At 48.5% G+C, this 16300-nt stretch overlaps 6 protein-coding genes across 6 annotated transcripts; 2 read left to right on the top strand and 4 right to left on the bottom strand.

Annotated features, from left to right (window-relative positions):
- Window positions 1-163: 163 nt before the first annotated feature.
- On the bottom strand, window positions 164-3328 carry BO85DRAFT_379811 (uncharacterized protein; the record flags this gene model as incomplete). Its single annotated transcript, XM_025656356.1, has 2 exons — window positions 164-2949; window positions 3226-3328. Coding segments are annotated over 2 exons (2889 nt in total), but the record flags the coding sequence as incomplete, so codon positions are not given.
- Window positions 3329-5643: 2315 nt separating this feature from the next.
- Window positions 5644-6945, bottom strand: BO85DRAFT_441730 (uncharacterized protein; the record flags this gene model as incomplete). Its single annotated transcript, XM_025658815.1, has 9 exons — window positions 5644-5696; window positions 5765-5773; window positions 5857-5890; window positions 5989-6065; window positions 6219-6275; window positions 6365-6381; window positions 6588-6598; window positions 6768-6822; window positions 6869-6945. 9 exons carry the CDS (start codon window positions 6943-6945, stop codon window positions 5644-5646), a joined length of 390 nt encoding a protein of 129 aa, XP_025512191.1.
- Window positions 6946-7070: 125 nt separating this feature from the next.
- BO85DRAFT_428206 (MFS transporter) lies at window positions 7071-9046 on the top strand (the record flags this gene model as incomplete). The annotated part of the gene is made up of 5 exons (XM_025658199.1): window positions 7071-7474; window positions 7545-7731; window positions 7803-8299; window positions 8376-8958; window positions 9018-9046. The coding sequence occupies exons 1-5, from the start codon at window positions 7154-7156 to the stop codon at window positions 9044-9046; spliced, it is 1617 nt and encodes a 538-aa protein (XP_025512190.1). The 5' UTR covers window positions 7071-7153.
- Window positions 9047-9863: 817 nt separating this feature from the next.
- Window positions 9864-10833, bottom strand: BO85DRAFT_379493 (Fig1 domain-containing protein; the record flags this gene model as incomplete). Its single annotated transcript, XM_025656342.1, has 4 exons — window positions 9864-10236; window positions 10293-10620; window positions 10672-10740; window positions 10806-10833. The coding sequence occupies 4 exons, from the start codon at window positions 10831-10833 to the stop codon at window positions 9864-9866; spliced, it is 798 nt and encodes a 265-aa protein (XP_025512189.1).
- A 1433-nt stretch (window positions 10834-12266) lies between these two features.
- Window positions 12267-15276, bottom strand: BO85DRAFT_471460 (putative exonuclease). The gene is made up of 3 exons (XM_025662475.1): window positions 15036-15276; window positions 14830-14977; window positions 12267-14773 (listed from the first exon to the last, which is right to left on the bottom strand). Exons 1-3 carry the CDS (start codon window positions 15046-15048, stop codon window positions 12676-12678), a joined length of 2259 nt encoding a protein of 752 aa, XP_025512188.1. The 5' UTR covers window positions 15049-15276; the 3' UTR covers window positions 12267-12675.
- A 131-nt stretch (window positions 15277-15407) lies between these two features.
- BO85DRAFT_404577 (translation machinery-associated protein 16) lies at window positions 15408-16278 on the top strand. The gene is made up of 3 exons (XM_025657277.1): window positions 15408-15664; window positions 15730-15814; window positions 15874-16278. The coding sequence occupies exons 1-3, from the start codon at window positions 15496-15498 to the stop codon at window positions 16154-16156; spliced, it is 537 nt and encodes a 178-aa protein (XP_025512187.1). The 5' UTR covers window positions 15408-15495; the 3' UTR covers window positions 16157-16278.
- Window positions 16279-16300: the final 22 nt, after the last annotated feature.

Raw genomic sequence — 16300 nt, 5'->3', positions numbered from 1 at the left:
GGGGGTATAAGTAACCCTAAAGAACCGTTCAATTGCAAGATCGTATATTCAAAATTCAGCTGGCAGTCTGTAGCTAAGAAGAGTAACTAACGTGACCAAATCATTCTGCGTAAGAACCAACACTGAAATCAATGAACGTCATAGCACAAGGGGGATCTCAAACTCAATGCTGGACCTCGCGCTTGTAAGATCTACCTGATTTTCGTTCAATCCAAGCATAATGCTGCTCATTGCGTGTTGTAGCCGGGGCGGACTTCGTGCCTTCCAAGTATGCCTGGAAATCCGGATTATTCACATGCAATATGCGCTGATCCTCTTTGCAGAGATCATCCTTCGCGATTTTCACTCCTTTTAGTATCCTGCTCATGGACAGAATTGACTCCAGGGAACGAGCACCATGCAGGACGCTGGAGGTGAACAACAGTGCATTGAGGACACCATCATCCATGTCGATTAGTTTTCCTTTGTCAAAGTCAAAGATCCTTTCAAGCATGCTCCGAAGCAGAATCGCTCGTCGTATGGGGAAATAGACCTCGTCCTCGGGTCCCAACTGGCTGGGCCCGAGAATGTTTACATGTCCTTGCAAAGTACTCTTGAATATTTTCTTGACTCCATCGTTGCGATCAGGGATGTTCCGGAACATGCCAATTGAGAGTGGTTTGCTTGCCTTGTTGTTTTCCAAATACCAAGTAAGAATATTCTTGAGAGGCCTGCAGTTGCTTCCAGCCTGGACCTGCCCTCGGAGTCTGCTCACGAAGTCAGGTAGTTTCGCACCTGGAAATAAGCGTGAATCCAAATCTGCTTTAGGAAATCCGTTGAAGTGTTCTTTCCCCTGTTCAAAAACAAAGATGGCGCGCCCGAGGGGATGTCGGCTGCCGTGGTCGAAGAATTCGCCGTCTTGCATTGGAGCGAGGAAGTATTTCAGCCATCCCAGCTTCTCCGTGCCAGAATCGCTGCGAAGATCGCTGTCGAAATTTCTGAAGACCAGTGGGACCTTTTTTTCTAGTGCAATGTCCCTGATCTTGTAGAATTTCTTCTTCAAGTCGTCGTATTGGGACATACTGGAGACATCCAAAACCAAAGGTTCTAAAATTGGTCTAGGATCTAGCTGGAGAGCTCCAAGGTATGTCGTGAGTTGGGCTTCTGGGGCGTCGAAATCGATGGTCTCCACTACATCTCCCCTCTCAGTTGTTACTCCTGAGAAAAAGTCCTCATAGTTTGTCTTGGTGCCTCCGATGAAGATGTAGATGCCACGTCCCAGTGGCCGCATTTCCTCACCATCCTGGTATTTGCCCTGCGTGATGGGTTCGATGAAGTGCGACAACCATCCCAGCTCGTTGCCGTTAAAAGTCGAGTCAAATTCATCGAAGAATACAACAGGCATCTCTTGGGAGACTGCCTTGCCCCGGATGACTTCAAATGCCTGTCGGAGGTGCTCCTCTTTGCGGAACTGCGAGAGATTGAATTCTAAATCTGTGATTCTTTTCCCATTGGCAGCCAGTATGGACTTGATGACCTCCTTCACACCAAAGGACTTTCCAGACCCTGGCTGCCCAAACACGGCAATGGATAATGGCTTAGAATCATCGTTGCCTAGGTGCCATTCATGAACCTTGTTGGCAATTTTTCGGAAGCCATCAACTTCCCCCCGATCAGCCGTGATCAAGTTGCCGAACCGGGCACTGGGCATGTATGGCAGTGCACACTCAAATCCCTGTTTCAACGTATCCACAGCGGCCTTCTGAGGGGAGCACGGCAGACTTTTGAGAACCAAGGGCACTCTGGTATTTCTCTCAGCAAGCTCCAATTTAAGCTCTACCGACACCAACACCGGTTCAGAGTCAGTTTCAAGCTTCAAGCGGTGGGCCTCGGGCTGGGATTGCTTGGCCTCTCCTTTTGGGAACATCATAGGGGTACCACGACGAGACCATCTGATACCAGTCATTATTGCGTCTCTAATCTGCGTTATGCCGAGGATCGCAATGGATGCGGCGGATTCTTCTTGCAGAGAGGACTTTAGACCCTTCATCCAGACGGCTCCCACCTCTTTCCTCAACTGCTTCCTCAGGTTCTCCCATAGCTTTTCCCTCAGCTTTTCCTTCAGCTTTTCCTTCGCGTTAAGATCTCCCCTCAGCTCTCTTTTCAGATCATCCCTTAGCGTTACTATTACCTGTTCTATACCCGGATTTTTCATCATCTCTTTCACCTGTTGCCCCTGGTTTTCGAGAATCTTCAGGCCCCCCTTGATTTCGAGATTTTCTTTATCCAGCAAGTTGACTTGGAATCCTTGACTACTGACTCTGAGATTTTCCATATCTTTATCCGAGTAAGAGCGAAGAAAACTGCCTTTGGCGCTGGTTGGCTCGTAGATGAGATGGGCAGTTTCTTTGTCGTCTTTTTGGAAGCCCTTGTAGATTGCGCCCTCCAAACCGAGCTGGATGAGAAGGTGGAAATAGTTGTTCCCAAAGGTACTTTCTCCGCCCTCGTTCTTTACTTCAGATTTCTGCCATATTGCGTCGCAAGGCACTTTAATGGTATTGTTCCAGATATTCTCGACCGTCTGGCCCCACGACAGGCGACGGTCCGTGTCCGTCGCATTCGATAGGTCTTCAGCATCCAAGACAAGTAGGACATTCTTCATCTTTTCTCTAGCCACCTCTGCGTGTGTCACAAACTCATCGGGGTTTGACCAATCCGATCTAGCCAAGATTGGCCTTGCTTTGTTGCTTAGCTCAATCATCACCTGATCTGTCGTTTTGTCGCTCATATCCTCAAAGGTTGAAGCCGCATCCGGGACCCTTGGTTCAGCTTGCAGCACTTCACGGAGTACTAAATCGTCGACTGGTTGCACACCGTCCTCGCCGCCAAAGCCAAATACCAGTACACCGTCTTTGTAATGAGTTTCTGAGGCTGCATTATCAGCGGCAACGTGAACCCGAATACAATCACCTTCCTGTAGTTGAAGTCAGTACGATTGTTTCGGGAAACCGCCGATACCAGCAAACAGCTCACCTGTAAGTATTTGAATATCCCGCTGGGTTTGACGAAGACTCTTCCTTTGTGCTTTTTAAAGACGTATGAGCTGCATTCATTGTGTCTTGGGGAGAGGGAGGTGATGGCTGCATACATGTTCGAAATTTGTGATCCTGAACCTGTTTTCATGACTCATCCAGCGAAGATTGTTCGGAAACTGGCCTTCCAAAGCCTGGTCTTCCAGGGCCTGACCATTGTCTCTGAAGATCGAGATTTCAAACCATGGCCGGCTTGCATTGGGGGCATTATTGTCGTAAGAAGAGGTCATAAGTTGGATGCTGTCTAGATTTTTCAGAGAGATGTAATCCAATGGCTGATCTGGGCATGGCAGATTAGTTATTTTGAACCAACATCAAAGGTAAAATGTGGTCTTACCGGTGACTGAAACCAGACTTGGGTCTTAGCTCCTATCACAGTGTCTCCGCCGCTTTGGTGTATGTACTGGACTCCCTTAATCCCATTCGAAGGAGTCTTCGGAGGAGGCACAGGGATAGAAGGCTCAGGCATATTCGGGTTACTCAGAATACTCGCTGTGCTATCTGGTTCGTATTTCTGTATTCTGGTCCCAGTTTAGCAGATGCAGAAGGGGCTTTCATGTCTTTTCCATGTCGCACCACAGTCGCTGTTATTACCAGATTGAGAAGAATTCAAATCCGAATCTTTAGAGCCAACACATCAAGTCACACGAATAGTCCGATGCCTAACTACCAAGTGCTAATTGCGTCACAGTCTCTGCTGTTCACAGGTCCTTAGCTCATAGAGCAGGTATGCATAGGCGTCTAGCCCGCACAGTCCTCAAGTACTATCTCCATTTGCTTGTATGAGGGATATACATCATCGTCCCGTGCAAATATCTGAATATCGTGTTCTCCTTCTCTAACGGGCTCTATTCGCCTTATCGAATCAACGGAGCTTTCCCTACAACTACCGCTAATGATAAGTTCCAGATAATCACCGAAGATCTCACATACGACATACCCCACGGAGGCCGACAGCCTACAGCACAGCTTCCGACACAAGGTATAGTACGCCGACATCTCCGGGTCTAGCTTCTGCTGCAATCATAACATGATCCCACAATTTCGTAAGAAAGCAGTCGATACACGTCACTTATGCAAAATGCCGATAGCACCATATCAGCTGGAATGATATATGCAAGCATCGAGAAATCCAACCAATACAAAAGTTGAAACGGGCCGTGCCGACTCCAAGGGATCTCAACCCCAGCTTCCACTATCCAATCCGGATGTATTCTCCACTCACACCTATTGGGCTTCTGGTATCTATACTTCCAGTTGTAGTTCACAGAAGTAGAAGGAGTGAATTTGGGCCGATAAGGATGGGTTTCTGTTAGGATCAGCGAATGAACTCTCCGCCGACATCTTTGGTTTGGGGCTACTCCAAATCCCCCGCATTAGATGCATATTTCAACCCCTCCTTTAGCGAGAACGTCGTTGATTTTAGCTAGGCCTAAGTTATTAATTTCTATGTTGATAATATAGATCATTATGATAGATTTAAATTACATAGCGCAGTATCTTGATATATCTCAGGAATATAAATCAGCGTTTGTATGAGCATTCTCAAATTTGAGAATAGCTGTGATCAGGCAGTTCACTCTTTTCAATCCTATCTGATATGCACGAAGTCATCTATGCTGCCTATCTAGTTTTTTTCTGTGGGGCTACGTGGCGGTATGCCTGTGATATCTGCGTGTGCTGTCCATTGATCCGTGAGTCCATGGTGCAGCATGCACCATGCACCATGACAACTGAGTCAATATGCATATGCGCGATAACGAATTTCGACGTTATATTCTCGATTTTGCGATCCTCATTTTGGTTGGGCCATGCAAGCTGCAGTATGTTTTTTCATTTAGGTCGCATACGCAGAGACACAGAAACGGATATGTACATAGGCTTGTCTCTTATGTAGCCTACGACAGCTGCCAATGACAGGAGCCAGCTCTAAGCCTTGCATATATCCGAGTCAGTTCCATAGTACTTCCAGAAGACATTTTCAATTGATGCCTGATCGGCGGTTCCCTTACTGTCATCTTGGTAGGTGAAGTCATGTCTAGGGCTTGGAGTGAACTCTGTTTAATGATGTGAACAGTAGATCGATACGATGGTATTGGAATAGATGCTGACATCATGGAATATCCATCTAGCATTACCTCTACAGCTTGATAGTAGGACATGGGATGGTAATCAAGCTGGTAGTAGAGCATGAATGTTGATTGATATTTGATATACGGAAATTCGAAAGAATCTCAATAAATAGTAGTACTGCTATCCACAGTAAAGTGCTGCGTCATATCAATATACACAAGTCAACAAGCGGCCCTAGTAATGAGTCACTTTCAGTTTAAAAGATCCTGCACAGCACCCGCAGGACATGCCTCTGTGTTTCCAATTCGTCGAATTTTATCATTATACGCAAGGCAATGCAAGCCGTGGAGCCCAACCATAATGATAACTCGGCTCTTTATTGTGTGGCTCGGTTATCCTTCTACAATAGCACGTCGATGTAGGGCACAATATTACTTTGAGATGTTTTCTGTTTCCTATGTCCCAATGCAGTCTCAGTCGAGGGAAGCCCCTTATCGAGTTAACTTGTTTTCAGAGTGAAGGCAAGCCCCTTTCCGATACTAATCTTGTTACCTACCTAATTCAGAGTTCTTACCCATGATCTTTGGTTTGGGCTTTATATATTCCAGTATTTGACTTACTTAGGATGACTAAAGTATAAGTGATACATTTTTATCGAGGAAATATCATATAGCCCTGAGATTGGAGAAAGACTCATTCTCCCTCTGCATACCGTTGGCGCCTGTTTCAATTTTAGGGAGATATGGCTATATTTCTTAAGCCCAAGTCACGATTTACAATAGAAGTCCGCAAGTGGGAAAGTGGTGACTGTGCTAAAATGGATATCCACTTCATAAAGACGGACCTTCGTGCTTGGTAGTTTACGATTGATTGCGCTAAAAACATATGCCTGTGGCTCTTCCTGGGCACGTTTTCCGATGACTATCATTCAGACGTAGCTGAGTTATGAAGCAACCAACTGGTCGTTGAGAGCACACTTGCCACATTAATATACCATGATGGTGCAAGAGCGACAGAGGAAATATTCCGCATAGTCGCATAAACCGGTCTGTGGGTATTAATTGCGCTGCTTACTGCATGTAAGAATGGTGATGTGCGCAGAGAAGTAAAGGTATCGACGTGCCCCTTTACCTAGCTAAGTAAATCAAACAAAAAGATTACTGCAATACTATCGATGAGAATTCTCACGGTATGGCCATGAAGCAAGCTGTGGAACTTACCGGGCGTCAAGGGTAAACTATTTCGCTAGCAGCAACTAGAGCCTTTCCCGGAAGCTTGCTAGATCCGCAAAACTTTATTTCATCATCGACATCATGTCTGTCCATGGACCGGAAACCCGGTTCGCGCGTGTCCCACTTTGCACTTGCTGTTGGATCGCCAATACTGAGATTATAGGTTTGTTGTGGTGGTGTCCTCCACTGAGGTGAGTGGCATCTCACTCACCGTCTAAAAAACTGTACATGCCGAGCATAGTTAACACACTATTCCAACGCCTGACAGGAATAAATAGCATCTGCAAAGCAACAACCGGTACTCAAACTTCAGCTGGACAGTTCTGAGTGGTAAATCTTCTGCCGGCACGAATGTTCAACAAGTCGTGACGTCACAGCCATGAATTCTCACGAAGCTACGATGCAACTCATCAGGCGGTGGGTGACGTGCTGTAGTGTTTCTCGTACTGCAATGAAGTCATGCAAGGGATCAGAGTCCAGACCAGCAGCTACATCCGACGGATCAACGCCCATCCAGCTATCGACAGCCCCAGGTCTTTCCGTCGGATATACGGCTTTATCATCGGCATTACGGCTATGACCCCGGCCGAGATGGACGTCCGCCTGTTAACCTCGCTTTAGAGTTCATTGACCAGAGGATCGCTCTAATAGCTGCAGATTGCCACTGCATCTTGTTCTTATAAAGTAACTATGTCTCCGCTGATGTATCGTGGTGATATAAAATCTGTGTATTTGTTTTTCCCTTGGGCCCCCGAGATCGACTAGCCCTCCCACATCATGGAAACTATTCGAGACTCAGCATTTGGGAAGCTAGTACGCATCTTCAGCAGGAAGCGATGGCTACGTTATCCCGAAGAGAATGATACGGGCATGTGGACCGAGTACCTGAAGACAGAGAAACAGGTCAAAGATGAAGAAGCAGCAGCCTCTGAAAGCGATCACGAAAACCTCGGTCTCTATACTGTTCTTTCGCAGGCGTCCAGAGCATCACGCCGCCTATCAACCGCGTCAACAGCTAGGCATGACGGGGCAGAAGGAGCGCATCCAAATTCCAATGCATCACTTGTCATAGATTGGAGCGGGCCGGATGATCCTGAGGTACGTATAAATCATATGCACTGTCTCCGCCTGCATCCGATAGCTTGATTTCGTGCTGACAGGCATATAGAACCCGCAGAACTGGAGCACATTCAAGAAGCTGTTTGTTAGCAGCTTGATCTGGCTTCTGACTTTCGCTATCTACATCGGCTCGGCGATATACACCCCTGGCATCCCCGGCGTCAGTGAGCAGTTCGGAGTGAGCAGTGTGGCTGCCACGTTGGGACTGACCCTGTTCGTGTTGGGATATGGCTTGGGTATGTGCTAGCAGCATCTGCTATATCCACCACCCGAAACATTAGTCTGATAACAACTAATGGCATAACAGGCCCAATGGTCTGGTCTCCCCTATCGGAACTCCCTCCAGTCGGTCGAAGCCCTACCTACGTCCTTACACTGTTCGTCTTCGTCTTCTTCCAATTTGCCGTCATCTACGCCACAAACTTCGGAATGCTTCTGGCCTTTCGATTCCTTACCGGCTTCATTGGATCCCCAGCTCTCGCCACTGGCGCCGCATCGATGGGTGATATCTGGAATCCTAAGATGCGCGACTACATGATCATCATATGGGGAGCATTCGCCATCTCTGCACCAGTCCTAGGACCCCTGGTAGGCGGATTCGCAGCACAAGCAGAAGGATGGAAATGGACCATATGGCAGCTCCTCTGGGTCTCCGGCTTTGCTTTGGTTCTCCTATTCTTCTTCCTCCCGGAGACATTTGCACCCAACATCCTCTACCGGCGAGCTCGTCGTGTCCGCCAGATCACCGGCAACTCCAACTACCGCTGCGAAGCCGAGATCGAGGTCGCCAACATGAGGAAGATGGTAAGCTCTCCCCCCCTTCCCTCCTCAAATCCCTACAATCAGGGCCCCCCTCACTAACATCACCCCCCTCACACAGGACATAATCTTCGAAGCCCTCGTCCGCCCCTTCGAACTCTGCTTCTTCGAACCCATCGTTCTAATAATGAACCTCTACATCGCCCTAATCTACGGCATCCTCTACATCTGGTTCGAAGCCTTCCCCATAATCTTCAGCGAAATCCACGGCTTCAACACCGGCCAAAGCGGCCTCGCCTTCCTCGGCATCCTGATCTCCACCTGCGCCATCACCATCCCCTGCTACTTCTGGTGGAAATGGAAATATCAAGCCAAACACTTTGACGAGAACTGGAACATCACACCAGAAAGACAGCTGCCCCCAGCCTGCGTCGGATGCTTCGCTCTCCCCATCTCTCTCTTCTGGTTCGGCTGGACGGGCCAATTCGCTTCCGTGCATTGGATTGTGCCGATCATTGCATCGATGTTATTCGCGGTCGGTGGGTGTCTTATTTTCAACTGCATTTTTTGTTACCAGGCGCATGCGTATCCGAAGTATGCGGCATCGGTGCTGGCGGGAAATGATTTCTTGAGGTCGTCGTTCGGCGCGGGGTTTCCGTTGTTTGCTACCGCTATGTTTCATAATCTGGGAGTCGGGTGGGCGTGTACTTTGCTCGGGTGTTTGTGTGTGCTTTTTGTGCCGTTTCCGTTTGTGTTGTTGAAGTTTGGGAGGAGGTTGAGGATGGCGAGTAGGTATGCGAGACATGATATTTGAGGGGTGGGGTTGTTTTGTTTGCTCGTCATGATTATGATTTGATGGTTTTCCATACAGCGCGTTGTATAAAAGTATCTCGTTTAGTATATAATACCCTGTGGATACCTGAAATGTTCTGTGCGTGTTGTAATTTGTGCATGTTGTAATATTTGTGTATTGTGCATTGCATTTGCATTTGCAGTTACTTACATCTAGACTAAGAAACTTAAAACCAATCATGCAACCAATCGCAGGAACCATATCATCTTTTATACATGCTCAATCATCAATACTAACCATAACAACGAGAACCGTCCATAACATAAACACAATTCAAGCCAAACCGACAGAATGTACATAAAAGAAAGGACAACAGGGAATATTTGGCAGTGATTCAATCAATCATTTGGTTTTCAACATGTAGTGAATATAATCTTTGTTCATCCGGGCGAGACACTTAAAAACAGACGGTCTCAAATATGTTATCATGGTGATGGTGATGACAATGATGCTCATTATGCATTTCTTCATGAATCCCGTATTTCCATATCCATTGTAGTCCATAGCAATCCATATCCGTAATCCATGTGCCGTAAAAAGATCCATAACAAAATTCAATCGTTTCGAGTTGGAAGGGTGGGTGTAGGTGTGGGTCGTGATTATTCGTTTTGCTGGGTTGGTCGTGTGTATTCGTGTCGTGTCGTTGGGGAAGGGGAATCGGGGTGTAATATGTCCGGGGGAAAGAAACCAAAACCAATCCAAGCAGATATAATGCAGCATCAGAACAAGAAAGAAAAACAGCGAAAAGAGATCGTGCTAGTCCGTCAACTGCTGGATCAGTTTGACGCTCAGAATCATCACTAGCAGTCCTATCGTCACAACCACCAGAAGTCCAAATCCAAACCAGCCGAGAACCATAGCAGATGTACCCACGCCACTCTTGACACTTCCGTTGCCCAGATCCTGAACTATCGTGCTGGCGGCTACGGATGCGGTGTGCTGCCATAGTACGGACACAAGGACAAAGACCGAGGCTACAAAAGTCAAGGCTAGTGCTGCTTGGGATACAGGCCGCGACGGAATTGGCCTGGCTTCGATCTCGGAACCGCTGGGGTCTAGCTCGTCATGCCATCCAGGGAAGGTGGCGAGGATGACGAAGCAGAAGAAAGCGAGAATGACGGCAAGAATTCTATATTATAACCGTTAGTCAAAATGCGTTCTTGAGCGTGGAGGGTATGAACGTACAGAAGATATGGGAAGACGACTGCATCTTTGAACGTCGATGCTACCCAAATCAGGTTCAACGGATCTTGGTCGACTGTGACAATCTCCGCCAATGCTGTCGCATTCGAGTTGCAAATGTAGGATCCGGCGTCTGGCTGTACACAGATGCCAAAATAACCCACACGGACTTCCATCTCGGCTCCTCCCACAATATTTGCTGTTGCTGTCACTACCCCCGGATCTACCTGAGCGAGGTTGAAAGTTGGTTTGTAGCGCTCATAGTACATGGAGATCAGGAAGATGTCGGGGATCTGCGGGGAGGACGAGGAGCATCCTGCTAATAGTAACGCTGGAACAGAGTTAGTCGCATTGTTGGGAGAGTCGGGAAATGACTGCTCACATAGTAGGATGATTGCCACCGCGATGATAATCATCAACACATGGTGGTACCCGACCAGTTGCAGAACCCCTAGATATCGACAGTCAGTATCGCTAGAGAAATATCCAACATGGAGGCACGTAATGTAGACATACGGGGTAGTTTCGCTGTTAGTCCCGGCATCTAGGGCGATATGTTCTTCTGATTCCTCTTTTTGTCCAGTCCAACTCGCTTCTCGGGACTCCGAGAAGGAGTATTAAATGTCCGGTGCGGCTCACTCTGTCGGACACCACCCGACGACGAGCGGTATAGCTGTTGTGGTAGGGACAGGGCCCCGAGTCGACTGTCGATAGGGTCGTAAGGCGGAGCACGCGCTTGGTGAGGGAGGCACCGATATGGTTGGAATGGAATGTGACGGATCTCGTGGGCGATGGAGTATTGGGAATGTGTCAATGCGGGAGATCGAAAGAATGGACGACTCACTCCTTTGTCCCACGTTGGACCCTGACAGATCTAAGGGCAGTCAGTATGCAGAGAAAAAGTAACGAATCGGTCTTGTGGGTTGAGATAGATGGGTTGCAGTATGCCGAAAAGAGGCAAGTGGAATATGGGAGGGGGGAAGATGGGGAAGGGCAAGAGAGTGAAGGGGAGAGGGAGAGGGAGAAATGGCTCGTAGCTAAACGAATCCTCCGAAAACCTCGAATCGCGCAGCGGCAGGGTGGATGGCGATGGCGATGATGGTGGTGATAATCGAGGAGGCTGGGAAGGGCGTATACAACTAAGTGACGGGCGGAAGTGGCCCAATGGGGGAGGCTGGGCCACTGGTCTTTTGTTTACCGCGTTGGCCCGCCTCCCGTTCCCCGGTAACCATTCCTCACCGCCTGCTGTATTCTTATCCGTTACTGGCGCTTGTCCAGATCGGGCAGGTTGATCGTGTCCACCGATAACGCTAGCCGGATCAGATCAGCCCCACTGGCTTATCGGCACCTGATCGGTCCAGCCTCCAATTCGGAAATCAAGAATCAATTTCAATAGTACCTGCTGCTCCATCGGTACCTTGCTTAACTTTTGGATCATCTTCTAAATATATCCGCCCACAGCTGGCACTGCAGATGCTATTTTAGAGCTAATTCTAGTCGCATTCTTATCTTCACAACCCTCGCAGTAGCTGCCTCGTTACTCACTTTTCAGCGTCATACGGTACTGGATATATATATTAAAGCATCTTAGTACTATTCATCGACTAAGGGTTCTTTTTTATACCCATGAAAGTGGAGCGCCAGTAGTTGCTTATTGGTACTGCTAGCAGTTATATTTTTATAATGCTACTGATACTGAATCATGTTGAACGATAATACCTGTTTTTAGATGCCGCGCTGCATAGAGAACCGAGCCCTTGCACGACTAGTCGCAACTGCGTTACTCTGTCGTTCTCCATCAAGCCTCTCATTTCATCAAGCTAGGTGCTGCCAGACAACATTTCGTACTTGTAACATCTCAAAGATACTTATATATTGGGACCACTTGAATATCGAATACATGCCCAGAATCAAGGTGCTTCCAGAGAGGACCCTACAATGACTACTTGTGTATATCTACTGGTTCAGGTCCACGGCCACAGTAGTAAAATGCTTCATTTGAGAGGTATCTAATTATTATAATTCATCTACTGGATGTGGTATGTGTAGAGCGTTGGAAGGCTAGAGGATATTCATCAAACGCCCTGTCACGGAAGGCCTACCAATCTTTCCGGCATGGCCAAGTATAATCAAAACCTGTAAGGACCCATAACGGGATCAGGTGTCCAAGCCTGTGTCTTCAAAACAGGGCCCTGGCGAGCGCATATAAGAGTCGATGCTATATGTATAGGAAAATCAAGTGGTGCAAGGTGAAGGCCATGAAATGAAATCCAGAGAGGGCTTTCACATCGAGGAAGAGCGAGTGTAGGTCCGGTTCCACGCATGTAAGATACTTCCAAATAATGCCAAAGTCTAAGATGTAACTGCACTTCGAGAACCCAAAATTTTATTTACCCATGAACGAGAATCGTCGCACATCAAACGGGGCAAGTCCCACTGGGGCTCGGGTCTCGCCCTCGGATTCTTCATCTTCGCTATCCGGAATTATCATGTCTTCACTGCCTTGACTGGGGGTTGCCAAACTTCGCACAGGCTTGTGATCAAGCTTTGGAACTGCAGGGCTCTTTGCCAGTGATTTGGAGGCTCTAAATGCTGCAAGGGAAGGCGAAACACAATTGAGTGATCGAGACCGAGCCAAGGCGCTTTGGCCTAGCCGTTGCAATGGCGTCGTCCGCTGACGTCTGGGAGGTGTTCCCAACAAGCCGTGCCGCACTCCGGTAGTCGCCTTGTGCTCATTCAAGGAACTTGACCGATGACCCTTACCACCAAGCTCATCATTTTGATTACCCACACCAGAAGTTCCGGCCTCAAAGACGTATTTTGAAAGCGTGGGAGAGTTTGCGACAGGCAAAAGGTTTGGTCTATAGCCGTCGCCAACATCATCCGATCTCTTCTCCGAAGCTTGTTCAGCAAGGGATAAATTCTGCTCTTGAGTTTGCTCTTTGCGGTCTTCCTCAGAGGGTTCAGGAGCACCGAGCTCAGAAGTAGCTGCAGCAGGTGTTTGAATGGAACTGTCATCGATGGAGGATGAAATAGCACGACTGGGAGTTTCAGTCGCCTGGCTCGGGTCTGGCAGCTGGGTCATGAGGTCTTCTGCAGAGTCATCTGAGAACACGTCCAAGGTAGACTTGCGTGCCTTCTTTGTGCGAGTAGCCTTCTGTGCGCTTGGGCTAGCATCGTTGACACTACCGGAGAAGAATCTGCTGCGGGAATCCGGCGGATTTGGAAGGTTAGCTTCCTCTGCATCAGAACATAGTCGCTGCCGCTTAGCGGGCTGCAAATTCGATGTTCTGGAGGCATGTGCCAGGAAGGCATTACGCTCCACACTTCTAATCAAAGGGCTAGAAGCCCGGTTTGACGACCCGACTGATGACGCAGATCGCATGAGTGCTGGCCGTGATGGCGCAGGAACACTATCCCAAGAGCTGTTCGCATGGCGTTGTAGCAGCCGTTGTTGGCTGGGAGAGGGGCTGAGACTATTCGGGTCCAACTCTGCCAGGGGAACGCGCTTGGGGGTGAAGAAGGAATTGATCGGCTTGTTTGGCTTGAGTTCAGCAGACGAGCCCAGGGTCTGTCGACGGCTTATCGTGTTGGTCAGCCTCTTATCGGCCGGCTTAGCTGCGAGCGATGGCTTTAGTACAAGACGTTCCTTTGTCGTCGGGTCCAGATCGCCACGAGCAACTCCGACCGCAATGTCAGGTTCCACGTCATCACCGATAAACGTGAGTTCTTCCAACTTGACATCAGCCTCAGGAGGTGTGAGGGTGACCAGTTTCCCAGCTTTCGGACAAAATACCCTCTGATAGAGGAACGTAAGCTCCGCCTGTTTGAAGTTGTCCAGGTAATCAGAGGGTACGTGGTATTGACCGTCAAATTGAAGCATCCGCAAGGCCCGCTCTACGTTCTTGTACTTCCGAATGCTTCGGTAGGCTGTCTTCAACCCTAAGCGTGCAATGTTGGGGAGATAATCGCAGCCACTGAGAATGCACATCCGTCGAAAATCGGCGTCTGTCCACCCGATCAGACTGACCTCTCGGCAGGCCGAAAAGTCAGCACGGTTGATCTCAATACAGTCGCCATGTTGGTCGAGCTTGGATAACAACCGCTTTGCACCAAAGACGAGCAGATCAGAATCCTCTGAAATGATACCAGCAATAATGCCTTGCTGTTCCAGATAGGCCAGTTGCGCATCTGCCTCGTACGGAGCCACGACGTACTGGACGTCTATCTTCTTCAGTTCCTCTATTAATTCCCGCGCCATCAAGGGCGTCACGTCAACGGCCTTCTGCAGTTCCTGGTATGCCTCTGCAATCCGCCCTTTTCGCTGGAGTTCCAAACCGAGGGCTTTGCTGTCCTGCCGTCTCTTCTGACGCTCCACTTCGGTTCCAGCCTTGCTTGGCAGCTCATCGCCGTCGAATACAAGATATGGAGTTACTCCGAAGTAGAGGAGCATGCGGACTCGATTCAAGACGAAGTCGATGTGTCTGCGATCCTGTGAGAAAGGGAAGGTGACATACAGCTCTGTTAGCTATGAACGTACTTCCTAGTAGGCCTTTCCAAAACCAAGTCCACCGCGCAGGCGACAGTGCCTCGATGTAGCCATCCATATGCATCTATACCCAGGGTCTGCCCACTAAACTTTTTCAGGTGACATGGTTTTTGGATCGATTTGAGCAGGCCATGAAGCCCTATATTGTGTGTAAGCAAATGCAGTACTTCGCGAGTCAAGGGCAATAAGAAGCATACCTTTAATGCCCATTGTCAGCGTCCTTGTAAGACCAAATACTCCTCGTTCAGGGAAGTAGCACCGCCGAAACAGACATCAACTGGTGTCTGTTGGTGCTTAGAGGTCAATTTTGACGACGGACATGGGAATTAGAGGACATCAGTGCTCAGTAGCATGCACCAAGCCTAACTAGCACCTAAACAGTCGCGAAATGAGGATGACCCAGACAACAAGATTGGAATGTTACCTCCCTGGTCCCTCTGACGCGCAAGGAACGCGATGGGGAGGCCCCATCCATCCGCTCTCCTGATTGGTCTTGTCGAAGCGGTGCCGCCACCTCATATCACCGCCTTGAGATTCTGCCGGAGAAAAAAGAAATCCTCCGCAAAAGATGAAATTCGACTTTTGACTGTCGGATCAAAGAGTTCTCTTCATTCGTTGTGGAAGGAGCCAAGAATCCGATAAAACCAGTTGCCCACCATGCCGAAGACATTCCAGAAAGTTACCAAGCATATTGCTAAGAAGAGAGGCGCTGTTGAGGCTCTCCACGAGTTTAGCAGAGATGCCAGAAGACTGCGCCGAGCCAATGCCAGAGAAGATCGAGTCGCTCGTGTCTCCGCCAATATGTCGCGGGCCAGACAGACATATGGTACGGCAGTTTTCGTTGGGATTTTGTGCTTCGATGTTGCGATAACTAATGTTTCTCCTGTTTAGTGGAACGGATCGCCTATTTCCACGAGAGTGTCCCAGAAAACCAAGCTCCGATGTCAGAGGATGAAATGAAGGACATTGTTGTCAGGTGCGCCACACTCTTCGTCAATCGCGAAAATCGCATATACTCACCATCGTCAACTATAGGTACATCAACCGCAGCGTGCCCGAGATCGAACAACTACAGAGCGAGAGACGGAAAGGCAGACCCCCCAGCAAGCGCGAAGAAGCATTGTTGCAGCGAACAGACGTTGAGAATCGCGAGTTTAAGACGGGATTTTGGATGCCCGACTTTAGCGATGAGAGTGTTCTCAAAGCCCTCGCCTCGTGGAACGGAGACTGGTCCGGACTGAGCACGATGAAGTTCATTCGCATCACTAAGGATGGAGCAAAACAACCTTCAGTATTCCCACCGAAGGGCATGTCATGAGACGTCAAAAGTTCTAGTTTTAATTCTGCATTCAGTTTGGGAGATCGAAGATTCGCAGTATGCGCGGAGATGGATGGCATAACGGCGTTACGATTGCACATAGAATTTTACAAAACCTGTTGAATTTTTTTTTGTAGCTGTATA

This window comes from Aspergillus piperis (genome assembly GCF_003184755.1).
Source record: "Aspergillus piperis CBS 112811 unplaced genomic scaffold BO85scaffold_20, whole genome shotgun sequence".
In the NCBI taxonomy this organism is placed as follows: Eukaryota; Fungi; Ascomycota; class Eurotiomycetes; order Eurotiales; family Aspergillaceae; genus Aspergillus; species Aspergillus piperis.
This window is presented reverse-complemented; position numbering and strand designations above follow the sequence as displayed.

What these genes read in the sequence shown, in the direction of transcription:
- BO85DRAFT_471460 (XM_025662475.1), bottom strand. An exon ending in TTGGAAAGGCCTACTAGGAA is followed by an intron (nt 14,774 to 14,829) that starts GTACGTTCATAG and finishes ACAGGATCGCAG; the next exon opens with ACACATCGACTTCGTCTTGA.
- BO85DRAFT_404577 (XM_025657277.1), top strand. Translation starts at nt 15,496, where the DNA reads ATGCCGAAGACATTCCAGAAAGTTACCAAGCATATTGCTAAGAAGAGA. An exon ending in GCGGGCCAGACAGACATATG is followed by an intron (nt 15,665 to 15,729) that starts GTACGGCAGTTT and finishes TCTCCTGTTTAG; the next exon opens with TGGAACGGATCGCCTATTTC. An exon ending in ATGAAGGACATTGTTGTCAG is followed by an intron (nt 15,815 to 15,873) that starts GTGCGCCACACT and finishes CGTCAACTATAG; the next exon opens with GTACATCAACCGCAGCGTGC.